Below are 27,110 nucleotides of genomic sequence, written 5' to 3' on the forward strand. Positions count from 1 at the left end.
TTCCCTTACCTTAGCAAGGTACTTTGCAATTATAGGCTGTTTAGTGCCTACGATTAATTTCTCCTTATTAACAAGTCATCATATATACAGATGATATAAACACATAAACACTGTAATTAAGTAGTGTGTTTCCATGCTGCAACTCTCCATTTATGCCATAACATAGAAGAAAAGGATCTTGAGGAAGTTATATGAATTATTTTTTGGAAAGTATTAATTTCTTTCTGTAAGATATCACAGCTTAACAAATACAAAGTAGAAGGATATAGGCAGTCACAGGACCTTTAATGGTGTCAGGCAAGGAAAAATGTAGGCATTTGTCTTTACAAAGTGTCCTAAATGCATTTTTTGAGTTTGAGCTGCAGCTGCATTACACTTTAACCAACGTAGTTTACCCAGCGTAGGTGTACCTTAAAGTGAACTTACGTTACATACTTCAAGTGAACAGTGTAGTCCAGTAAAATGGCACACTGCATAAATGGACTGGCCAGGTAATGTCTAGTAACATGAGGGTACAATCTATCTGAAAGTCTAATCTTACAAATACATTGTAAACATTTGTCAGTGTTTGTGTTAACCAAAAGGAATGTACAGGTTCAGCAACACAGTTGTCATGCAGATTTTTGTATGTTCCTTCAGGTATATTTATGAAGATATTCCACCTAAAATAAAACAGAATTTAGTTATAATTGCAGATTCAATACAAAAATAACTGGACTAACATTACTGGAAGTCTGTAAATGATGCAGTTTAAGTCAGTCAGACAACCCAGTATTGTGTGTAATAGTTATGAAGCAGTACCTTCTAGAAAAAATGAAAATTGAAATCCACATTACTGAGCAGGCATAAAATGTGGAGAATAGTTTCTCTTTTAATAAAATGGATTGTATTCACGAGTAAAACTTTTTTTAACACTGAACTGGGCAAGTCTACTGGACACTAGTGTTGTTTTACAGGGGTGACCCAGGAGCACTCTCTGTTTAACTGACTTGCTCTGAGAAGGTAAATAGTGGCTGAGAGATCAAACTCTGGACTACAGTAAGCAAGTCTATAACAGCAGATATTACCTTAACCCTCTGTGCTAGCTACCATTTATAAAACTTCTTTAACATGCATATCTCTTGTGATATGGGATACAATTGTAATCCATTTTTAATCAAGGACAGGAAGCCCTTATTTGTACTTTACTATGGTTCCATCCATTTACAAAAATTGTAATCCAGAATGAAACTTGTTGAATGATCTTGTGACCGAAAATCATGTAGCCTCAACATAGTTTCAGTACATAAACATCCAGCACTTGTATCGGTCTTTCTTGCAATTTTTATTGAATGCTTTTAACCCTTTAGTTTAGATTTTCTGGTTTGTCAGCTGATGTACTTCATCTTTCTCTTTCGAGTCCAGCACTTTAAGAGTATTCTGAACCGGTGTCAAAACTGTCTCTAATTTTTGGCAAACTTTTCCAATAACCTCCTTTCAGAAATGCTCTGCAAGTAATGGTGGCATATTTGGAGATGGTAAAGGGAAACTTGCTGAACTGCATTTTAAGTTTAATATAAATATACACTGTCATTGTGTTTCCATATCAGATTTGCTTACTTATGAGCTGGTGCCCATAAGTCAGGCTGGACATCTGCATGTCTGCGTGGGCACTGATGTGTGTCTTGGTGGACATTGATGCTATTGTTTGGTGGACATTGGTATGTTGCCATGAATCCTTAAAAGTCTCGTACAAAGCAAGAACCTTGCTCATCTACTATAGAAGCTTAAGCATCCTAAACATGTTCTCAAAAGGGAAAGTATTTCTGTTAGAGACCAAATTAAACATTCTCCAATGATACTGAACGTCACATTAAAGGTTCTAGCTTAAGGGGGTATTCCCCTGAAAATCTTCATGGCTGGATTAGGAGAACTGAGGGAAGCGATACTGTAAACAGTAAAATGTTCATCTCCTTCAAAAGAAAATGAGATGGGCTTCTGTTTCTTTTACTCTTTGTACTTGGGACCTTTGTTGGCGCTTGCAATTGCTTGTGCTTTAGTCAGTCTGAATTCAAACATACATTGGTCACTAAAGAGGACTGAAGAAAACTGGATGTTAGCATATCCTTCCTTCCCTGTACAAATACAGTAAAGATACTAGATGCAACTCTAGCAAAAATAGAAAGATTAAACACTGTAGATTTAAAATGAAAGAACTAGTATATAGTTACAACATTATATGCTTACACTAATTGTAAATAAAGGGGAAAGCTTATTTCATCAGAGTTTAGACTATGTAGTGATAAATGTGAACATTACAATAACAGGAGACCAATTATGATTTAAGAGGCAAGCATAAAAATAAAGGAAATAACCATTAACTGGGAAAACTACTCGTGTACCAACTCCTTAGCTCAACCTTTCTGGAATTCATAAACTCCAATGCCCTGGATCAATGTACCACACCGCCACCAGGGGCAACATTATCCTAGACCTAGTCATTACCAACATGAGTGACCGGTGTTCCACACTGAATTCCCTGTAAACACAACTAAGCGGGTAAAAGCTGCACTCTCTAAAGCCAAAAACACAGCATCCATGGGACCGGACAACATCCCAGGTTGCATTTTACACGAACTTCAGAATGAACTGGCTCCCCACTTAAGCACCATGTTCAATAATAGCCCTGCATCAGGCTTTGTGCCCACTGAATGGCGCACAGCAACAGTTATCCCACTTCACAAAGGGGGCGCCACCACAGATCCCGGGAACTATCGACGTATTAGCCTGACGAGCCTGGTCTGCAAGGCCATGGAACGTATCATCATGGAACTCATAAACAAAGTCATTGGTAACCTCCAAACTCTGGATCCCACCCAGTTCGGGTTTGTGAAAGGCAGATCATGCCTCCTGAACCTGATCGACTTCTTTGAGGCAGTCACCAAAGCCGTAGATGAGGGTAAGGTGGTTCACACAGCCGATCTTGACCTCGTCAAGGCTTTCAACACCATCCCCCATTCTGGAATTACAGCTAAACTCACTAAACTAGGTATAAATCCCTATGTCACAAGATGGGTTGCCAACTGGCTCACTGACAGAACTCGCACTGTAAAAGTTGCAGACTCCAAATCTGACCTCAAAGCAGTGACAAGTGGAGTACTACAGGGTTCCATCCTGGGATCTCTCCTGTTTGGTATCTACTTCTCTGAAGTAAAGGCTAACACAGAAGGCCTCTAGCTAACTAAGTTCGCAGATGACTGCAAACTAGGAGCCACAGTCAAGTCCCCAAATGATGTGGACATCCTACAGAAGGGCCTCGCTGAGACAGATGCCTGGTGTCAAAGCCATGGCCTCAAGCTCAATGCTAAAAAGTGCAGTGTCATCCCCTTTGGTAAAAACTCTGTACCTATGAACTACCACATAGGCAGCAATCTACTTAACACCAAATGTGTGATGAGACCTTGGGACCCAGGTGGACAGTAGTCTCTCCTTTGATGGTCACATCAGTCAGGAAGTCCTTCTACGTGGCACACCTCATCATAAAAGGGTTCTCATCCAGGAAAAAAGAGGTAATTATTCCCCTCTACTCGACACTCATTAGACCCATTATAGAGTACAACACCCCTTTTGGAATGCACCTCAAGACATCTGCAGCAGCTGGAAAGGCCACAGAAGTACCTCACAAAGAGGATTACTGGCCTCAAACAAATGCCCTATACGGACCACCTTAAAAAACTCTAGCTTTACTACGTAGCATATCACCTACTCCGAGGAGATCTCTGCCTAACATATAAAGCTATGTCAAACCCAGAGCTGTTGGACATGCTACACCTAAAGAAATCCCAATCCCTCCGAGCTACACGCTCTAGGGACCTAAACCTTGTCACCACAGTAAACAGGACATGCTGGAGGGATAGATTCCTGTCCCAGAGACTTCCCATACTCTGGAACAGGCTACCCATCTATGTCAAGCAAAGTTCTTCATTAGCACTCTGCAAGAAAAATCTTGATGAGTGGATGGGAAATAGGAAATACACCCCGGGAATCACTTCTGTGTGTCTGCTCGACAGTGGCACATGAAAATAACTTTCTTGGGTGGTGTAAGCCAGGGAACCTTGTTGACTAGGCTTACGTAGGCCCTTGGGCCGATAGCCTAGTACCTATCTATGAACCTATCATAAAAGAAAATGTTAGATGTTATAAGATGTGGCAAGTTGAAACTCTAGGACAAAAAATCATGGACTTACAAAAGGGATACTGAAATAGATTATTTTACAGTTATCAGAAGGTTTAGCTATAGGAGAAGGGAAGATGAGCAGAAACTCCTGTTTCAACTATCTTGCAATATGGCCACAGATACAGGGAAAAAAGGAATATATAAAAATAAGCACATGAATAAAAAGGATAAATATAAAAGCATGGAATGAAGAAGGAAAGAAATTAGTAATACACTTACAGAAAGAGCATTTTATAAAAAATTGCTCTGAATGGTGGAAGAAAAAAATATAAGAATTGTTATAAGCAAAGATATTTTTTCAGAAAAAAAACAGAAGTGTTGAGTTATTTAAGCAGATTAGTAAAGGAAGATAGTATAATTAGGGAAATAAAAATGTAAAAGGAGAAATAGAAAGAACTCAGGAAAAGATTATGGTGCAATACAACACATACAAGAAATGCTTAAAGAAATAAAAGAAGGTAGTGGAAAAAACATGTAAAGTAAAAAAGTTAACAGAAAAAGACAAGAGAAAGTTGGAAAGGGAGATTTATTTGAACAAACTAGATAAATTATTAGGACAAGAAAATACAAATTTGGCCCTGGGACCAGATGGAATAGGGTATGAAATGTATAAAGATTTAAGTGATTGGCAAAAAAATATTTTTAAAGATTTTGAATGAATGGTTAAATGAAGGTTTTATGTACAAAGAATTATGTAGTGGAATACTTAAATTTATATGGAAGAAGGAAGTAGAAGACAAACTGGAGACTGATAGTACTGAATAATGAATTATTATAAAACCTTTATGAAAATAATACAAAAGAGATTTGAAACTAAAATGGAAAATATTGTGGAAGATGGTGTATACATTATAAAGAGGAAGAGTTGTCAAGAATTATTAATGATAATTAGAGAAATTGTGGCTGATATTATGAACAGAAAAGAAGCAGCAGGGAAAATCACGACAAAAGACCTTAATAAGGCATTTGATAGAAGTGGACATCAAATCTTTTGGGTAATAATGAAAGGTATATTATAAGTAAGAAAGTTAGGAACGTATGTATGCCAGCATATAGTAATAATAAAACAAAAATACTTATAAATGGCTGAGCCAAGAGGTACATATGAAGAATTGTGCAAGACAGACGTTCAATGAGTTGTATACTCTTTGCATTAGTTATAAATGTGATAGTATGTGAAATAAATTAAAAACAACTCCTATGTACTTTGTTTTCAGGCCTTTGTAAATATTGTACATAATTCATTACGTTTATCTTATGAATTTATTATACTTCTAATGCAATTTTTTGTAATTAAGTTAATGAAAAATAAAAAACTTTTGGAAAAAAAAAAATTCCAATTCTGTTAACATAAGAAGATGACATAATAATTTGGATAAAAATAGTAATACTTTCCACAGATTAGTGTCTATAGATGATAGGGATGTCTTTAAATAGAGAGAAAATTTAAGGTTCAGCTGATGTTGTAAAGATCGGGATATATATTTTTCAATGAATGAAATCTGTGTTAGGTATAAAATTTGGGAATAAAGATGTAAACAGAATTCAATGGGAAAAACAATAGAAATAAAACAAACCTGTCTTTTCTGGAGAACATATACATTACATTAAAAAAGATTTATTTCATAAATTCATTACTCATGGGGAAAAACATACTTGGCAAGTGTATTTATACTGCCAACAGTACTTGAAAAGGAATTTTAGATAATGTTTTCATTTATATGGGGTTCTAGATCAAACCCAGTAAAAAGAGGAGTTTTGTATACAAATAAAGGAGGAGAAGGAGGTTTAGGGTTAATTAACTCAGTGGTATATACTGCTTCATTAAATTTGTACAAAGTGTTAAAAGTTGATAAATGAAAAAGATGAGAGATTAAGACTTAAGTCATATAAATATGATACATTTGGGGGTACATTAAAAAAAGTAAAAGAGAAAAAGAGTGTATAAATGAAGAAATACAATGTTACCAAGAAAAATATCTTTGTGGAAAATAAAATTTGATACAGAAAAAGATAGAAAAGTATGGTATAAGAACATAATGATAAAACATTACTATCCAAAACCATGGGAAAGAAAGCAATAAAAATAAGAAGGAAATGGTATAATTATAACGTAGAATGTCAAGATTTTTTTGTGGAGATTGGTAATAGATCAATTGCCAGTAAAAGGAAATGTGCCATAGAAGAAGAAAAGTGATAAAATATGTTTCCATTGTCAGGAAGAAGAAACTACAAGACATGCGTTTTTGAAATGTAAAAAGAGAAAAAAATATGTGGGGAAACTATGTAAAGAAGATTTTTTTTTGAAGATAAAGAAGTGAACAAAATAAACATGGCTATGATTAAATAAAGATATTATGACAAAAAAATTAAATAATATGTTAAAAGAATAGATTAAACAGCTATTTTAGGTTATATGGAATGAAAGAATAAACAAAATTATGTTTTGTGGTAAATGGATTTTACCAACAATATTAAGTAAAATCAGTTGGTATGGAAAAAGGAGTGGGGGTCTAACAGAGGTAAACAATTAGAATGACTGTGTAAACATATTTGTATATCTATATATTTGCACATTTATAAATATTTGTAAACATGTAAACATTTTGTAAATAAGAGTTACTTTTGTATATAAATAAAGGACCCCTGCTACTTTTGATGGGAGCCACCTGAGCTACCACCAACTCAAGCAGATGGGACCTCGGTTTAATGTCTCAAAAGGACAGCACACTCAGGAGTGTAACCCCCCCCCCCCCAACCCTTAGGCTGCACTGGAATGTCAGCAATCCATCTACCTAGTGTAGGAATAGACAGCATCGATAGGATGACCTATAGTTCTTCTGGCTACGTTTCCAGAGGAGCAGAAGGTGTTTCAGGGGTGAACTTATAGGACTGAAAGGCTAGTCTATAATAGGTCTGATAGTGCTTTAAGGCAGCACAAAAAGAGGTGAATTACTTTGATGTGGTTGGGAGGACTTGGTGTTCTTTGCTAGTGTAGAGACAATGGCATATGGGTCTTCTGAATGTGCCCCCCATTACATGCAGGCATGAGTCAGCACACACTGGTGCCTGGTGTTGGGTTACATGGATCCCACTTGAGGACACAAGTGACCAATGTACCACATAGAGGACAGAGTCCTGCTACCAGAAAGTCACTGGCATCAGACTACATTCTCTCTAGATATGGCTACATACCTATGACCCAGGCTTCTACTAGACATCACATTTTTGCCCAATGTCTACATCTTGGGTCGTGAGCTGCAGTGTGAGAAGACATTATGCGTCCCACCACCAAAACCAACCCTAGCTGTCCATGCTGGTCAGTGGGGAAGGCCCAGGAGGAAGGAACTCTGCCTCTACTTGCACGATCCCTAAATACATTACTAGAGATCACTCCTTTGAACAAGCTGTTCAGCTTGGAGCTCTGATTAATCAGTTGGAAGACGTTGAGCAGTACCATTAACCAAGATCCCTCCCCAAAGATGTGAGTGAGGATGTGCCTCATGTGGGTTTGTTTATCATCTACAAAGGAGAAGGACTGCCACAGACTCAAGTACATGATTGACACTGATGAACTTAACTCCTAGAGGGTTCAAGAAATCCACTTATATAATGGATATACCTCCAGGAGGTCACAAAGTTAAGGCTCTGACTGCTGGCTGGGGCTGCATGATGTACCCTAGCACAATTCTCTGTGAATAGATACATCTTTGATGTCATAAGGTATACTAAAAGATTTCCTCTACAAAGTTAGTCAGCGGAAGGTTTGAACTTCTGGCACTTTTACAAGTGCTTGGTATCATGCTCCTTCCTGGGGTAATTAATGTAGGCGATCGTGGTGCAGGTCTTGGCTGTAAATAGGAAGGCCACATACACATTTACTAAATTTACAGTTAGGATCTGAATTCAAGAAATTTACAGATTAAAGGTAATATTTTAATATGAAATGTGTGAGTGGAGAGAGTGAGAGAGACAAAGAGGAAAAAAGTGGTGGTGGTGGGATTAGACATATTTAAACAATGAGTGATGTCACTACATTTGCCAGAACCCAGCACGCACGTACCTGACTACAGAATCTTCCAAAAAATGATGGTAAACTGTGACTATCAGATGGAATTAATTCAACAAGTGTGTCCCTTGATGTTAGAGAGGTATATTTTCAAGCACAATAACAGGCCTACAGTATTAAACTTACCGCAAAATGGCTGCAGTTTCTAACATTTCAGCCATAAAAGTGGACACTCCTTTAATCTGATTATCTCCTGCACCAACTCGAGCCATAACACAGTCGACAATGCTGATCACTGCTGAGTCGCATGGTACAAAACAACCAATCTGAGCCATGACAACAATCACACCAGTCTGCCGAATAAAGGTAGACTTTCCTCCCATGTTAGGACCTGGATTAAAAAAAATAAACAAACAAAAAACACACTGTTTAGCACCAGTTAAGGAATACTCTTCTAGCTGTGCAGCACCCAAAATCTTAATCAAGTGGATATTCAATCAAGAACATTGATGACAAAAAACTGCAAACAAGAGTGGAGATGTAATTTCCTAAATAAGCGTTTCTGTACTATAAAAAAATTCTGTGTTATCACGTTTTAAAAATAAATCATTATAATAAGACAAGTATGTGAAAACAGCACATTTTAAGAGTAAGGCTCTTACAACACGTAAGAACAGACTACAGAGTAAGGACCTCACATGAAACCATTTAAAGTTTTTATTCAAAAGCATGGAGAAAGGTTCACTTGTTTATGAAGTCCAAAGGTGTGGCTACCTCTGCTGTATCCATATGAAGGTCCATAAAATATCCAATGCAAATTCTCCCACTATAGGAAGATGCCAGCAATAAACATGTGATTAGGAGGAAAAAAGACACAAAAATAAGCGTATATACAGACTTATAACTAAAGGGATGTAGTTACTTGATATATGTGGTACTCCTATGAAGATCTCAAAGCACGTTCTTATCTTTTAAAATTTCAGATGATTACTAGGATGGGAAGTATTAGCCAAACTATCAAAATGTCAAATATTTATAAGAAGTTACATTACAAAAAAATAAAAGAAAAGGAAACCCCTCCCAAATCAGCTCCAGGAAGTAGACAAAGTCCTGACTGGGTAATACAAGGACTAGTCGGGGGAGTGGGGGATATAGATGACACTGACTCAACACAGCCCATAGCAGTACTTGCACATCCAGTGGTCAGAGGATGGCAAAAGGAAGAGTTTTGTGAGAAGTGTACTTGATCTGCAAAGCAATTCACAATGCTAGACCTAGACTCAGCATGTTTACGGACACTTGTACATCACTGAGCTGGTAAAGTAGACCCCACCTCACAACTAGACATGTCACTCCCCCAGGGCAAGAGTTAGATATTAAAATCTCAAGATCTGTAAGAATGATGGCCATCTCAGTTGGCTAGCTGTCACCCCCCCCCCACACCACCACCACCACCACCACTGGCTAAAGAGTCATGAGATAGGGAGCAAATGGGCAAAGTTGTTTTTTTTTTTTTTTTTTTTTATTTACTAAGCTTGTTAGCCAAGACAGTGGAGTAATCAAACACAGTGCAGATGAACAAAAAAGACACAAACATGACAAAAAGCAAGAGCGATCCACAAACATTGTATAACTTGATTAATGTAAAGTACATTTGAGTATAGGCAAGTATGACTAATCACAGAGATTACAATAAAACTTCAGTGCACCTTTGCTGTACTACTACACTGCCGAACTTAAAATATTTAAGTGAAGACCAACAATTACATGTACGACTTATGCCAAAGCAGTGTCTATGGATAAGAGCAGGGGCCACAGTCATGTGACTTATTTAACAGGTGGTCTAAAGCATAAGAACATAGCTCATTGTGTTAAATGTCCAGTACGTTTGACCTGAATGCTTTAACCGTTAGGTATTTTCTGATGTGCTGGTGAGTTAGTTCCAGTTTTGGGCCTAAGAAGGAGTATGTAAAATCCAGAGCTGACAAATTACTGCTGGTTGTCTACAGTACTGGAACACAGTTGATGCTGGCCATGTTTTACACACAAATATAATGCAAGTATAGGTGGATTGTTAATGTCAGTAAGTGAAAGTCTGCACACTGCTGTACTAGGAGGCAGTTTGAATGTTTAATGGTGGTATGGTAGAGTTCAGTCTTGGGGTGGAAGAGAACAAAAAAATGTCAAGATTCTGATGGATGATATTGTCATGTCATTGGGACTTTTCTTTAAGGAATATGTGAGAATTGTGGGACCATATTCCACTTGTGGTGCAAACTGTGTTTACCTATTGCAACTCTACATTCCAGTGTAAGAAAGTAAAAGATTTTGTGACCACCATAAACCGCTTAATAATTAATAACTAATTAATTTTAGCTTTTTGATGAATTATTACATTAACAGACACAGAAAAAATGAGATTCAGAGCTGGAACTCAGTTTTCAAGAGACAAGCTACTCAATAGTCTACGTATGGCATGTACGAATGGCAGTAAAAGTAGATAAGGTTGTTAGATTTGGGTGCAAATCAAAGAATACTAATTCAGATTTCTCTGCATTTAGTGTAAGATGCATACTCTGCAGCCAGACAGAGAGCTTATCAAGCAGTGCTTGAAGTTTGTTCAATACAATTACATGATGAGAGGTGGATATGAAAAACACAAGGTCGTCAGCACAGACAATTATACTGGACAGTCTGAGACCAAGTGAGGGTTTTGTCAGTGAAAAGGCAGAACAAAAAGAGGCTTAAAACTGAGCCATGAAGGGCATCTGCAAAGAAGTAATGAGAGGATGACAAAGCATTGTTAGAGCAAGCAATGAAGGATCTGCCAGAAAGGTAAATAAAAAACTATTGTACTGATGAGGAACTGAAACTGAAAAGGGAGTGAGTTTCACAGTAGATTGTGGTTCATACTATCGAAAGTTTTAGTAAACTCAATGAACTGGGCACCTGTTAGGCTGCCTTCATCCGTGTTAGTTATTAAGTGCATGTAAGTAGGAGCAGAACATTCTGGATACCTCAGGAATTCATGCTGGTAACACATCAGAATGTTATACTTAAAAACATAAATCAGCAACCTGATTATGTACTGGCTTCTCAAGCAGTTTGCCTAAATGAGGCAAGAGAGTGAAACAGGCCTGTGATATAAAAGTTTACATGATCTGCTACATTTGGGAATGGGTATAATGATTGCCCTTTTCCACTCAGAGAAGGACTGCTGAGTGAGGGACAGATCAAAGGAATTACTGAATGTCCACGAAGTTAAAGTTCAATGAAACATTGCTATACACCATCAGAACTAGGTGAGCTAAAGTTAAGGAGCGATTCAGTCAACCTTTTTTTTTTTTTGCACACTGAATGTTTTTGAAGTAGAGTGGAGAAAGGTAAGCCTCTAATGGAGGGGGGCAATTGAGAGATATTAGCTAGGTGAGTTTTGAGGATTGGCAACACATTTGTTTGCAAAAACATGAGGAGTAAAATATAAAGGTGGATTATTCAACTTTGAATAGCCAGTTTACTCCCTTCCAAACTTTTCTTGAATATGCAAAGTTTACTCCCTTCCAAACTTTTCTTGAATATGCAAAGGTCAAAGTATGTGCGTTCCTTAAGTACAGAGTTATACATTAACTAAACTGTTAGCATATTATAGCTCAACTAACAGCCTATAAGAAGACATTGTTTTATTACCTGCTTTTTGTTTGGCAGACTGTCATCTGCCAAGGTAATACCTGCTTTTTGTTTGGCAGACTCATCTGCCAAGGTAATGTTCCTCCTTTGAAGTATGCACGATAACTTGAGTGGAAGAGCACAAACACTTCATTTTTTTAACCATTCATTTGTTAAATGGTTATGTCTACTAGGCACTAGAGCCTTTTAATAGGAGTGATCCAAGAACACCGTCTGGTTAAGTGACTTGTTCAAAAAAACAGTATATAAGTGCAGAGTGACAGACTCAAATCTAGAACTACAGGATAATACTCATGTGCAGTTTAAAGCACTTGATCCGCTGTGGTGTACTGCTGGAGCATTCAGGTGATCAGAGTGAGTAAGAAGCGTAACAGGAAAGCTATGCAGCAAGTAGAAGACATTTGTTAAAGAACATGGCAGAGAAAAGAATGACAATTGTGAGAAAAATGAATCTGATGCTGCTGATACTGTTAAAGGCGTATTGTCTTTTAAGCAATCAGCTGTCCAATTACAGGTTTGTAATAAGTTTTTTTTAATTTGGTTTGCCTATGACATCCCTGCGATGGTTATAAAAGAAAAATGTACAAATTTTAGTTGCCGTACATTTCACTTGGTTAACTGCTGCTAGTGGCCTTGTGCATGCTGTATCACTAATGCACAAGATGAGCACAGGTCAGTGTTGGCTGCACTAACACCAATGAAAGCATCCTGCTGCTGCTATGACACGAGCTGCTTGTGCAACGAGGCCTCTTACCATGTTCACACTTAAAATATATTTTATGATATACAAATAAAACAGGCGTTTACAATGTGCATCTTAATTCTTCTGCCATGAACACTTACACAGAGCCATATATCTGCTATGTGGCTCACAGTGATAGAGCCCCATACCACAGGCAGCCCAAGTTCGAAAACTGGCTTGGGTGTTGGAATGGCTAGGAAATGATGCAGCTATGGCTTACTCATCTGGGACAAAGGGTGTGGTGGCTTTCAGAGTGGCTCCTCTGCTATCCCAGTGCTAAGGGCAGAGGCACAACAGCAAAAAAAGCAGGAGCCAGTCTCGGAGGGATATCAGCTGCAGCTACTCAAGCTAGTGATGTTAGTTCTTGGGTGTGCCAGCACTGATGGTGTGGTACTGATATTCTATGGGGTGATGCAGGTGCTCACATCACTACCAGGGGTGGGGCTAGGGCTTAACATAGAACTGACCCATTGCTCACCTCCTACTGGGCATGAGTAGGAAAACAAACATTACTCCTTTCTGCCTGGATTAGTGTCCTCTGAACAGCTCTCCCTTAGAAGGCACATCCCTAGTATGGGGAACAATCAGGCTGCGTTTCATGAGGGGAGGCTTGATGGCTGGTAGGTATGGAGGCAAAAAGCATAAAGAAAAAAAAACTTACAAAATGGCATAATTTTTCATCTGTACCTAAAATCATGTAAAACAAAATTAGCTCAATATCTGGGCTATCATGAAATCCACATCTGACTTGGCAAAGGAAAATGAAAGGTATATACTCACCATGACTAGGCTTCTGTATTGCTCATTTTCATTCTTCCTCACCAGATGGGCTAAGGATCCAATCCTCAGATTTGACTCTTCCACATACCTCAGAATTTGGATTCAACTTTCAAGGTCCTCCTTCTACCCATAATGCCTTACTCTATCCTCAATATCTCAGACTGAGTTTGTTCCCATAAGATCCCCATAAATGAAAGAAAGGGATAGCTCAAATAGGGCTCAAACCCGGTTCCAATAAGAAATCCAATAGTTTCCTGTAAAAGATTATAGGAGGGGGGGGGGGGTGGATGGGAGGGGAAGTTGAGGAAGAATGAAAATGGACAACACAGATGCCTAGTTATGGTGAGTACATAACTTTCATATCTGATGATGTTCTTTTCATTCTTACTCAATGAATGGGACAGAGTCCCCAGCTACGTGAATCATCTGTGGCCCTCATGGAAGGATATTCCAGAGAATCACTGAACAAAAGGCAGCTCTGCTTCTGGAAATTATATCCAATTTGTAATGAGTAGCAAAGTTATGAGCACTGGACCACATGGTTGCTGCAAAAATAGCAACAGAAGTTCTTGACCAAAAAGCAGATGAAGTGGCTATGGATCTAGCTTAATGGGCTTTAGGCGGTCTTGGTAGAGAAATGCCTTGTTCTGAATAAATCCAAGAAATGCAATTAGTTATCCATTTAGTTAATGTAACTTTAGATACTGGATAACCCAGTAGATTTTTTTGAGAAAGATACAAACAGCTGGTCTTTTCTGATTTCTTTAGTACTGTGTAGATAAAAACACTTGTTTGTGCACATCTAGGAGATGTAGCATGTATTCTCCCTTGTTTGAAAAGTTTCTTTATGGAAAATAATGTAAGGAATTTTAGATGAAAGAGTCTGGAGTTCAGAAATTCTTTTTGCAGAAGTAATAGCTACTAAGAAGGCTGTTTTCCATGGCAGGAATTATTTTTTTGCTGAATGTTGAAATGGTTTCCGAGTCGGACCTTGTAAAACCACAGTCAAGTCCCAGGGTGGTGAAGGAGCTTTTATTGGAGGTCTAAGGAGAAAAAATGCCTTATAAGAAAACTTTACATAACTTGGAAGAGGCCAAACAAAATTTTTTATCTCCTGTATAAAAAAATGATATGGCTGCCAACTGTAGTTTAGTCACAGAAAAACTATCTTGTTCTTTGAAGACAGCAGCCAGAAAATCATCATCAGCAGAAATGGGGCAGTAAAGGGGCAACATTATTGCTTAATGCCCAAAGGGAAAATCTATAGCATTTGCTCTTGGAAACCTTTTTGGTAGAGTCTTTGTGAGGTTAATAGAATGGTACATACTGGGGAAGAAAGCTTGGGCTATGTGGCTATTATTGGAACCGAAGAAACAATGCAGTTAGACTGAGGGTTGGGATACTGGGATGAGAGAGAGGAGATCTGGAGTTGGGTCTAGTATCCAGGGAGGATAGTGAAGATGAGACCAAAGATGGAGAACCATACCGGGCAAGGCCAGTAGGGGGCAATGAGAATGCCTGAGCTCTTCCACCGAATTGCCTTCTGAAGGAATTTTGGGATCAAGGGAAGTGGGGGATAAGCATAAAGGAGACCAGATGGCCAAACATGACTACCACATCTCTCAGTGACTCCCCTTGAGGGGGGATCAGGGCAAAATAACTGCTGTGTGTCTGTGGGTGTGGGGGGTGGAAAGAGGCCGCAACAAGGATGGCCCCAATGATAGAAAACTTCTTCCACCACTGATTGTTTGACAGAACTCTCATGAGGCATCAGAATGGATCTGCTGAGTTTGTCCACTAGCACATCGGTTTTCCCTGGATTATGTGCTGCAACTAGAAAGCAGTTGGTGGAGATTGCCCACTGTGGTACAGAGGGCAAGATCAGATTCTCCCCTGTTTGTTGATGTACCAGAGTACAGACATGTTGGTCTAATTGCAACAGTCCCTAAAGGAAGAGCATCTTGAAATGCCTACAATGCTAATAGGACTGCTATCATCTCCAGGACATTGATATGCAAATTGGTCTCATGGGCGGAGGGGGTCATGTACCTTGGATCGTCCATCCCAAGTAATGGCTCCCACACCCACCCCAATTGGGAGGCATCCATAGTCACCGTGGCCATTGAGGGTGGTAAAACAAAGGGTCAGTCTAGTAAATATCATCTGACTGGATCCAACAATGGATTTGGCAAATCGGTGTAAGCTTCACTGGAAAAGACAGGATGTTGAAGAATAGACCACTGTACAGCTAGTGTCCACTGACGAACACACACACACACACACACACACACACACACACACACACACACACACACACACACACACACACACACACACACTCACATATATAGTAATGTGCTAAACGAAGTAGGATTATTGCTGCTGCCATAGACCCCAATGCTTGAATGAATCTGGATGGAGGCAATGGATGGGATAGAATCTGGTAAACCTGAGATCCAAGTGTGTCTATGTGATGACTGGATAAAGAGGCAATTTGTGTCTTCGTGTTCAGATGTGTGCCAATAAACTCCAGGCTCTGTACTGGTGTCAGATTTGACTTGGCGTAATTGTTATTCATAGTGACTGACAAATCTGGAGCAAATAGTCCCTGGATTGTTGAAGGATATGCATAGTGGGAGTGGTGAGCAGCCACTCGTTTAGGTATGGAAACCCTCCATCCTTTTAGTCTCAAGTAAGCTGCCACCACTGCCATACATTTGGTGAGCAACCTGGGGGCTGTGGTGAGTCCAAAGGTCAGGGCTCTAAATTAGTAATGACAGACTCCTAGCCAAAAGCATAAACATCTTCGGGAGCATCTGTTTATTATGTGATAGCATGCATTCTGAAGAAATGGCAGAATGGACTGGACCATGACCATTTGAACTTTGTCTTTTTAATGTACTGGTTCAGTGTACTTGGATCCAAGATGAGTCTCAGGTCCCCTGTCTTTTTGGGCAATAAAAAGAAATGGGAGTGAGTTCCAAAACTTGTTTGGTCTGGTAGGACCTCCTGGATAACTCTTTTGTCTAACAGCTTTTGTATTTCTTGTGCTGCTGCCTTCCTCTGATGGGGTGGAACATTGGAAAGTTTTCTCCTTTTGTAGAGTGGGAGCTGGGAAAATGGTACAAAGTAAGCTCTGGATATTATTTTTAGCACCCGGTTATCTTTTGTTATAGCAGCCCAGGTGCCTGGGTGCAAGGACAATCATCTCCCCACTGCCTCCAGAGGTGGGCAGTACTTCAGGAGCGCTGATGGGGCTTAATCGGATAGGAATCACCAAAACCCTGACTTTGAGGGCCTCCTCTGCCTTAAGGGTGATGTCTACTATTAGAACTGCCTCCTCTGCCTTTGAAGGAGTTGTCTTTGTGCAGATCTTGGAAAGTTAATTCTCTTCAGATCGGACTCCAGAACTCTCAGAGCTGACTGATCCTGGGACTCCCAAACTGAAGGACAGATCAAGAAGAAGATAGCAACTATATGAATAGCAGCTGAAAGACTCATGGATCCAATAAGAGGCAGAGCTGAAATGACTCCATCTGGATCTGAGCTATAAGGAATTTCCACATCATCCTATCCACATTCGCTTCAGAAAGACTTCTAGAGGACCTGGTGGATAATGTGGTTGACTGGGGCCTAGAATGCTTTTTGGGAGTTTGCATAAAAGGGGAGTGCAGCCTAGGGGAGACTGGATTCAAATGAAACTTGGGTGAACAAGCTGTAGGAATGTATGACGCACTAGGTTTCAGATCCGAGGGCTTGAGATAAATAACATGAGGTGTAGGGCTTGCTGATATAATAATCAGATCTAAAGTTTTAGGATCCGAAGATTTTGGATCCTGAGTGCGTACTTTCAGGTCAGAAGTCGGATCTGATATTTTTGAAACTTTAGGAGGCAGTTCTGAAGTCATCCTGGGGGACTTTGGTGGTGAATGTTTCTTATGTTCCAAATGAGCTTTAAAGGTTTTACTGGGGGGTTGCGCCTCTGGAGAAGATGATGTTGAGGGAGGAAGTAGAAAAGTTTAATACTTCTGTCAGCTAAAGCCCTTGTATTAAAAGCTGCACATATTGAGAAGTTGGTATTCAAATGAGCTGCCCAAAGACAATATACTCACTCCTTTTGAGCATCTGAATTAGGGATTTTGTGACCTCAAGAAGTGCATTTTTTAAAGCCCGTCAGCCAAGACAGTTGAAAGAAAGGATAATAGGGAAATATAAAAACAAGACTGTTTTTTTTTTTGAAAGTAAAAATTAAAGAAAAAAAATACCAGTAGTGGTACTTAAGAATTACCCTGTAAAAAGGGTAAGAGGGACAGAATGGTTATACAAACAAAAATTAGCAATTGTGGTAAGTTATAAAATACTGTAAAAATATAGCAATTACTCTTCTGATGCAGAAAAAGAAACCAGAAACTAAGATTGAGGTTGAAGTAACAAGATGGAAATTTTAGATAAGAAAGGTGAATTTTCACTTACAAAAAGCATTTGAAAAACTCTACAAAACACTGAGAGAAGGACCCTACGTCTGAGCACAATGGTGGCAAATGAGATCTGGGGTACTAAGGATGGACTAGGGTACTGTGGGTAGAGAGGAGCTTGAGATTTGAATCCAAAGTCTGAAGTAAGCGGCTGAACCAGATCTGAGAATCAGATCTTTAACCCATTCGTTGAGGCAGACTGAAAAGGACAACATCAGATCATGAAGTTTTTCCCACAAGATCATCAGTAACTATGTGGATTAGTGTGTGTATTGGTGAAATTCTTGAAGCAAGCATTGGAAGCTACCAAGCTTGCAGTGAAATGACCTTTAACAAGCATCTTATAACAGGTAGTAAAGCCGGCTGATGGCAAAATGTAGAACTGCCAAACTTCTTGAAGAGGGCTTGCTTGGCAAACCTCCTCCGGCAGCAGTTGAGAATAGCTGTTCTGCCTTCTTAAATTCATGCACTCTCTAAGAATAACATAAGCTTATGACATTACATACCCAGGGCAGAAAGGGCTTTCTCTTCAGAGTTTCTACTCCTGGAAAGAAAACAAAGATGTGAATGTAACAGTCTAGGGACAATTATGACTCCACTTTTGGGAGAAAAAGGTCATCAGCCCTTACAGACACCCAGTTCAAATGAAAGCCCAAGTATGACTACCTGTAAATAAAGGCCTAAATCTCTGACACTCTTCATGAAGTGGTGATGGCCAGAAAAACAAACAAAAAACAAAAAAAGATCTTCCAGGAGATGAACGTAAAGCTTTCAAACCTACATGCAGACTTGAATAGTGAACAGGCAAGTCTGTCTGCCCCTGCCTTCTTCCTACTTAATCTGGGACCACTTCTAATACGAGTCTCCTCATTCAGATACATTTACCTTATCCTCCTCCTACAGACATATTCCTACAACTATATCTATCTCTCCCTGCAATCTCCTGCAGCTTTATCCCTCTACTTAACTACCTCTACCCCTAGAGATAGATTTGCTCACCAAAACTGGTAAATACTACCTAATCCTTCTACTCCTACAGCTATACTTGCTCAACAAAACTTGTAAATACTACACAATCCTTCTACTCCCATAACTATACCTGCTCAACAAAACTTGTAAATATTGTAAATATTGAGCACTAATTTCTATCTCTAATACTTTCACTCAAAGCGCTACCACTATTTCTCCTTCCTTCAACCTTAACTATCTTTTAGAAATCTCTAAATAATACTGCTATACTATGCAAATGTAATAACCATAACAATGTAAAATAAAAAAAAAAAAAAATGATTCAATTTCAGTATGAATTGTACTCTCATACTGTACTGTATTCCTTGAAATCGTATTCTGCAAACTGTTTAATGCTTTCTAAATTCTTGATTGTGTTAAAATCCCGTATGTAATATTTTTTATGCATTTTCAGAGCTTTTCTCCCTGGGCCTCCACTGAAAATGGGCCATGTTGACCCAGTGGACTTCCCCGGTAATCAAACTGGAATAAATAAATAAAATAAATAAATTAAAATCTAAAGGAAGTGAACAGTTCCACAAAGTAGGATGAATATGTTAAACCCGTTTAAGATGCTGCATAACCAGCTAGTGCAGAGTCATAATCTTGTTCTCCATAAAACTGTAGCTAACAGACACTGCATACAGAAACACCTTGATCATGAAACAACTAAGACTCAAATGACTAAGGTGTCCAACTCAAACCAGAGGCACCTGAAGGATGACAATGGGTAGCGTAATATACCTTTTCTATCCATATGGAGAACTTCTTCCAACTAGCTAATTATGTTTGACAGGAGAAAAAGCTTCCTAGTGGTTTCACTCCATTGTCAACACATCAGCAAGGTGATGCTAAGGGATGAAGAAATGTAAACTATGAGCAACACACCCTGAGGTGGAGGTGGCGGTCACCCCATCTGACAGAGAGAGTTTTTCTGTCTTGTATTAGGAAGATTTTCTGCAATGCCAGGAGCAAGAATGCCTGAAACTGCACAGTTTTCAGTCACTATGCAGCAACATGGATGAGATATGTTCCTTTTTTGCAAATTATGTGATCAGATATGGAATCAGATGGAATGGGGGAACTTGTACTGGAACTACTCCTGCCAAAGAAGTGAGAATGTGGCCAGTGCCAGCTCCTACTACCTTGCTGCACTAAGCAGATTAGAAGGACCACCATATTATCCCATGTGACAAAAACATTCACGTTTGGGGTGACCCACTCCTGAAAGACACTGATCAGATAGAACCAACAGATAAATGATATATTCATACTGTATCAGATGATCTACATACAAGACCCAGCTGATGGTTTTAGTTTACCTTTTCCTATCTAGAAGGGTAAAGGCACACCCATAAAATGCAAGCTGTGATACTATGTATCGACTACATACATTGCACTGTATCCAGCAGTTATACACCTAGTTACTATCAAGCACTCTCCTGCAATCAAGAAATCATGACACACACTTGCCACCCCCAATGCTAACAAGTGAAATAGTACCATAATGTTCACCAGTCTATGTCATATAACTGGCTGCATCAGGAGGATGTAATGAAGGTGGAGCCAGCAAGAGGTGATTTCTCCCCCAGCAGCAGTTATGGAAAAGGTCTTCTGCTCATCAATAATGCAGTTGGGTGAACATTATCCTGGACAGCAAAGGTTTCACAAAAATCATTTACTGATTTTTTTTTAACAAATTTAAAACAACTTTAAATTCTTATTGGTGAAAGTGCAAAATAAAATATGGGGCTGTAAATTAAAAAAGTATAACCATTTAGGCATACTTTTTAGAAAGCAAACAGTATACTTCAGCAAGATCTTTCAGTAAACACTTCTCAGCTGTGGTTTCCACAACAAAAGTTTGTCTCCGCAAAGCAGTAATTATATGTTAGAGGAACAGAACCAATATGATTAAGTTTCTCACTACAAGAAAATATATCCACACACATTCATTTGCACACCTGTTCATACATACTAACTGACCTTCGCCCATACACATTCATAGTGTCAGCATACATGAACATGCTCTTGAACATACACAACCAATCAGACACAAGGCATTTTCTCATTCATAAAATGCATCCATTCACATAAGCATTCATACAATGTTAAACCCACAAACAATCACCCTGCCACAAGATGTCATATGCTGCTGCAGTTGCACAATGCAGAAAAGGAATCTGAAAAATGGCTGAGAAAAGGCAGTAGTTGCAAAACCTGAAAAGGAGTACAGGTTAGAGAGGGGAAATCTGCAAGCATGGACTTCCTGTATTAACTTCACTGTGGGCTACTAACAAGCCTCCTGCCATACAGGGGAGGATTCTACTGTCAAGGGTGACTGCAGAGACCATGACCACACAGGAAGACATAGGGAAGGTATACCTGACTTATGGAGGAGGTTCCACTAGATAGCTAAAAAGAAAAAGTATGATGGTGTCTCTGTTGCATTCATCAATGACGACCCTTCGTGATGGGTCCTATGGCTGGAGAAATCCCAAGCAGTAAGCCATTAATGAAGGTGGAAAAAGCCAGGGAACCATTCCAGATGAGATCAAAAGGCAGTTATGGAGAGATTTCAGTGATGACTGCACAGTGAGTAATAGTTTAATTTCAGCTCTCCCAGTGTGAAAACAAACTCAAAGGAGAACCATTGCATTTGTCTTTTTGGGCAAATTTTAGTTACTGGCTTATTAAGTGCACTGCCTGGATGCTAGCAAAGGAGAAATGTGGGCAGCCTAATAAAAAAATTAACCACAAAAGGTAAGGAAAAAACACTGGCTCAGAAGTGGTGCAAGACATGACTTCCAGTAATCTAAATTCAAATGTGCTCAGATTAAAAATAAATGAAACACTAAAGGAGTATATCAACTCAAATAACAAAAGGCTGGAAAAATGGAAGAAGCTTTAAACAGATATTCAGATGATGTGATAAAACTGCAAAAATCAGAGGTCAAAATGAATAAAAGGCCGGTTGAGTATGAAACTGATGAAGAGGACATGTTTAAAAAATTGTAGAATTAGACTACTGAGCACCTAGGGGAAAACCTGAGATTTTCAGCTGAACCAGGGAAACTGGAACAAATAAAACTGTATTAATTTTATGAAAGCACAAATAAGCAACTAGACTGGTACTCCACACAACAGCAGTTAATTGAAAGGGAGCATCATGTGTATGCTCCAAACCTAGCCATAGGAAAGCAGCCAAGACCTCTAATAGTAAAGATGCAACCCTACCAACAGAAAGCATAGACTCTGACAAAACTGTGGCAGAAGGACTAAGTACTAAAAGTTGGAGACAGTAGAGTATTTGTGGATAATGATTAGACAGTGTACACCAGGCAGAAGAGAAGTAAATGTATTACAACAATCAGGGAATTCTGAAAAGCAGGTGTACTGTATCTATCATCAGAATATTTTTTCCTGGAGGGTCAAAGACATTTTTGATGCAGAACATGCTAAAGAAGAATTATAAAAGTATGTCCAACAAAAAGTGAGCTATCAAACAAAAGTGGACTCTACTTCTCATTCTTCTGATGGTAAGGCTCATACAGAAACTGTGCAAGTGAAACCTTCCAATGTTCCAAAGAAAAATGTTTGAGAGAAAAAGAAAAACACAGGAGTTGAATAGAAGAAACAGGAGCACGTTGGAAATGAACCAGACACAGGACTTGTGAGAAGGAGATTAGTAGGATGAAAAACAGCAAATTTGGGAAATTAAAGAATAAATGTGGGACTACAAAACATCAATTACAATTGTGAAATATGGTGGATAAAGAAAACCTGGAAACATTAGAGACTTTTTATTTAACTTTATTAAACTTCACAGGGACTCCACAAAGCATATGCTATATTTCATGCCAATGTTTGAAAGAACATTAAGGAAAGAGGAAAGAAAGATGTAACAGTAAGTAAAACAACTACTGTTCTTGACAGTATTTTTTTTCTAAAACATGATGTATACTGCATGTTATATAGCAAAACATTTTCAGATTTTTTTTTTGTGCGATAGGGATACTGAAGTAAACAGACACCCTTTTCCTGTTCCTTCTTTCTTTCTTCTGGTTTAGTTTTACAAAATACTGGCACTGCAATGTAGAAAGAGAAGAAAGCCTGGACATGGACATGTTTAAGACAATAGTTCCAAAAGGTATGAGGGAGCATAAATACCCCCAATAATGTACCAATAGGGTCTGATTATCACAAGGAATTCCTTGAGATTTTAAACAAATGTGGTTTAGACATAGTTAGGGTGATTATTTGATAAAATGAGAAAACAATGCACAGTCTTCATAAATAGATTGAGGAGGTTAATAAAAGAATAGTCAGTGACTTATTGTTCACGGTTGATATGGAGAAAGAAAAATACCACCAACTTAGAAGTAGAGTGGACGAGAAATGTACTTTAAATATTAAAAGAAAAATTAAAAAACTTCAAAGGGACATCACTGAGTACAGGGACAAAGTACAGTTGTGTACACTTACCATAAATATAGATGTTAGAGTGCATTCACTGTTGCAGTCATCACCTGTGGGTTTATTCCTGCTGTGGTAGCCCTCGGCCGGCCCGAATACCAGAGTCAATGGTTTTCTCCGTCGGCTGCTATTGCTTGCGACTGACGTTAGGTCGTCAGTGCTATAAAGCAAAGCAGCCGACGCCATTACATCAGTTTTTCTTGCCCTAACCAGGCAGTAGCCCCAGGTAATATGATGAAGTGGTCCTGGTGGCTAAAAGCCACGGTAAGAAGCTTATGTCTCCCTAAGGAAAGAGGATATAAGGGGGAAGGAAGGAGGGAAACCAGGACTGCAACAGTGAATACACTCAAACATCTACATTTATGGTACGTGTACACAACTGTACTATGTTCTTCAGGTTTCACTGTTGCAGTCATCACCTGTGGGAGGATTCCCAAAGCTGAGGAGAGAGGTGGTAGGATTAGTAAGATACCTAAGCCTGGGTTAGCATGCCCTGCAGAACTGCAGAGGCAAACCCTGGTCTAGCCTTAGAGAAAAGAGGTACGTGGTAATTCTTTGTAAAGGTATGGTCAAAAGTCCAGGTGGCAGCTTCCAAGATGTCCTTGGTGGGATCTCCTCTGAGGAATGGTGTGGAAGTGGAGGCTGCCCTAGTGGAATGGGTATGAATACACTTAGGGGGTGGTTTCCCATGTAATCTGTAGCAGAAATGGATACAGTGCGATATCTATTTGGAAATGGTTTGCTTTGAAATGGGCTTCCCCTCTGCCCCTGGGGAAAACTGACAGGAAGTTGGTCTGTTTTCCTGAATAGTTTAGTACAGTCCAGGTAGTGTATGAGTGTCTGTGCACGTCTATTGAGTGCAGAATTCTCTCTCCCCTGTTTTGAGGGTTAGGAAAGAAGGTGGGTAGATGTATGGCATGGTTGAGGGTCATGTTAGATACCACCTTGAGCATAAATTAGGGGTTAGTCCTCAGGGAGACCCTGTCTGCATGGAAAATGATGAAGGGCTCAATGGCCATCAGTGCCTGAAGATCTGAAACCCTTCTGGTTGAGGTGATAGCTAGTAGGAAAGCAGTCTTCCAGGAGAGATATCTCAGTTCTGCTGAAGCAGCAGGTTCGAAGGGTGGTAAGGTTAGTTTTTCCAAAAGGTCATTCAGGTCCCAGGCTGGTGTGGGTAGCCTTCTGGGAGGTCTGATATTAGAAGCTCCTCTGAGGAACTGTTTAATCAAAGATGTGAGAATAGGGGCTGATCTGTATAGAAATGAGCTGAAATGGCTGAGGCGTGGATTTTAGCAGAAAAGGAGAACCACTATTGAGTAACTCCGCTAGGTAGTCCAGGATAAGATGGATGGAAGGTTAGGAGGAATTGCCCCCTCTGGACTGGCTCCAGGAGCAGAATCTTTTCCATTTCCCTGTGCAAGATTTTCTGGTGCTGGGCCTGCTGGTCTCTGTGATAATGTCTAGGACCTGTTTGCCTTTAGAGTATTAGCCAAGCTGACAGTTTGAGAGTCTGCACGTCTGGGTGCCGCACCCCCCCCCCACCTGAGCCAAGAGGTCTGTGATCAGGGGAAGCTGCCTGGGAGGCTGTAATGTCAGGCTGCACAGTAAGGGGTACCAATGCTGTTTGGGCCAATCTGGAGCAATGAGGATGGCCTTTGGTCTCTCCTCCTTTTTTCCTGATCAGTACCTTGGGAATAAGAGGCAGTGGAGGGAAAGCATACACAAAGAAGGAGTTGCAGGGGAAGGTCAAGGCATCCACCTTCCACACTAGGTGGTGATACTCCCTGGTACAGAATTTTTTCAGCTGGTGGTTGAGGTGCGAAGCAAAGAGATCCACCTCCAGAGTCCCCCACTTCTGAGTGATTTGTAAAAAGATTTGCCTGTGGAGCTGCCATTCGTGGGGGTCCAGTAAGTTTCTGCTTAAGTGATCTGCCAGGGTGTTGTTGATTCCTGGTAAGTATTGGGCTATTAGGTGTAATCCCAAGGAGGAGGCTGTCAGCCAGAGGTTCATGGCTAGCCTGCACAGAGGATAAGATTGGGTCCCTAGTGTTTACGTACCACATTACTGTGGTGTTGTCTGTTTTGATAAGGAGAACGCCTGGCCTAAGATGGGGTTTGAAGGATGTCAGAGCCTTTTGTACGGCCATCATTTCCTTCTGGTTCATGTGTAAGGGAAGGTGCTCGGCATCCCAAAGACCTTGGGTGCACCTGGCTGCTAGGTGAGCGCCCCAAGCAATGTCTGAGGCATCAGTAGTGGTCTGCTCGGTTGGGCAGAGGATGAAGGGAAGACCCTTGCTCTTGGCACAGGCCCCTGACCACCAGAGAAACTCGGCCCTTATACAGGGGATCAGAAGGAGAGAGGTCTCTAGAGGCCGAGAATGCGGACACCAAAGGTTCTTCAGATACCACTGAAGTTTCCTCATGTGAAGCCTGGCCAGAGGAATTAGGAGGATGCAAGATGCCATGTACCCCAAGGCTTGCAGGAACTTCCTTGCAGTGAGGTGACTTCTGGAAGCCAGCTGGGTAAAGTAGATAGACAGGAAGCTCTGCTTTTCTGGGGATAGGACGGTCATTTGGGATGCTGTGTCCAGCAGTGCTCCCAAGAAAATGATCTTCCTGGAGGGTTTTTGCTTTGATTTCTTCTCGCTGATGGTGAACCCTAAAGAGGTTAGGAGGGGTTTGACACAGAGGAGGTCCTGGCGCAGCTTTTCTTTGCAATCTGCCTGAATAAGGCAGTCGTCCAGATAAGGGTAAATCTATACATTTCCACTGTCTGCAAAATGCTATGGCCGGGGCTAAGCATTTGGTGAATACCCTGGAAGCAGTAGATAAACCAAAGGGTAGCATAGAGAACTGATAGTGATGCAAGTCTGCTCTAAAGAGCAGGGATTTCCTGCAGGATTCCCTTATGGAGATCTGGAGGTAGGCATCTTTTAGGTCTAGGGTCACTAACCAGGCATTTTTTGTCAGCACAGGCAACAGTTGCTGCAAAGTTAGCATTTTGAATTTGGAGACCACCAGGGAGGTGTTCAGAATGGATAGATCCAGGATGGGGCGCCAAGTGCCCCCTTTTCTGGGAACAAGGAAAAGCCTGGAATAAAAGCCTTTGCCTGTTTGATCTGAGGGGACAGGTTCTACTGCCTCTTGGGATAGGAGAGTTTGGACTTGTTTAAATGCCTCTGCCCACTGATTTGGAGGCAAGTCTGGGTACCCTCTTGGAATTGGGAGTTCATTGAAAGAGAATCTGTATCCCTGAAAAATTATCTTTAAGACCCATTGATCCTTTGTAACAGAAAGTCAATTTTCTTTGCAAAGGGAGAGCCTTCCTCCTAGCTTTTGGTAAGTGAAAGGAGGGCAGAGGGGGGTGAGGGAGTCACTGAGAGGTTTTGCCATACAGGGATGGCTAAGAACTCCCTGCCTTTGGGGCAGAGGTGGTCCACTGTTTGGTTCTCTGCTGTCCCTGGGATAGGGGCCTGGGTGGTCTGTCCCTGCAGGGCTTACTTTGCCCATCTGCTAGGTGCAGGAAAGGATCAGTGCTTAGAGGGATAATTCCTGCTGAACCTAGGAGATTGTACCTGAAAGAAATATTTTACTGTTTGCATAGATTTTGCTTTGTCTTCCATCTTTAAGCACCTCTTCTGCTTTTACTCCAAACAAGTGGTCCTTATCCAAGGGTGCATGAACTAATTTAGACTTGACATGATCAAGAAGAGGTTG

At 40.1% G+C, this 27,110-nt stretch overlaps 1 protein-coding gene across 2 annotated transcripts in view; it reads right to left on the reverse strand.

The window, feature by feature from the left end:
* Window positions 1-27,110, reverse strand: part of MSH2 (mutS homolog 2) — a 1,108,457-nt gene that overhangs the window by 173,380 nt on the left and 907,967 nt on the right. For both annotated transcript variants that reach the window (XM_044060178.1, XM_044060185.1), the window contains one exon: window positions 8,412-8,616. In XM_044060178.1, the coding sequence (XP_043916113.1) occupies window positions 8,412-8,616 (205 nt within the window). The remainder of the gene's footprint in view (window positions 1-8,411; window positions 8,617-27,110) is intronic.

This window comes from Protopterus annectens, chromosome 1.part0 (assembly GCF_019279795.1).
Source record: "Protopterus annectens isolate FY-2018-M chromosome 1.part0, PAN1.0, whole genome shotgun sequence".
NCBI classification, from domain to species: Eukaryota; Metazoa; Chordata; order Ceratodontiformes; family Protopteridae; genus Protopterus; species Protopterus annectens.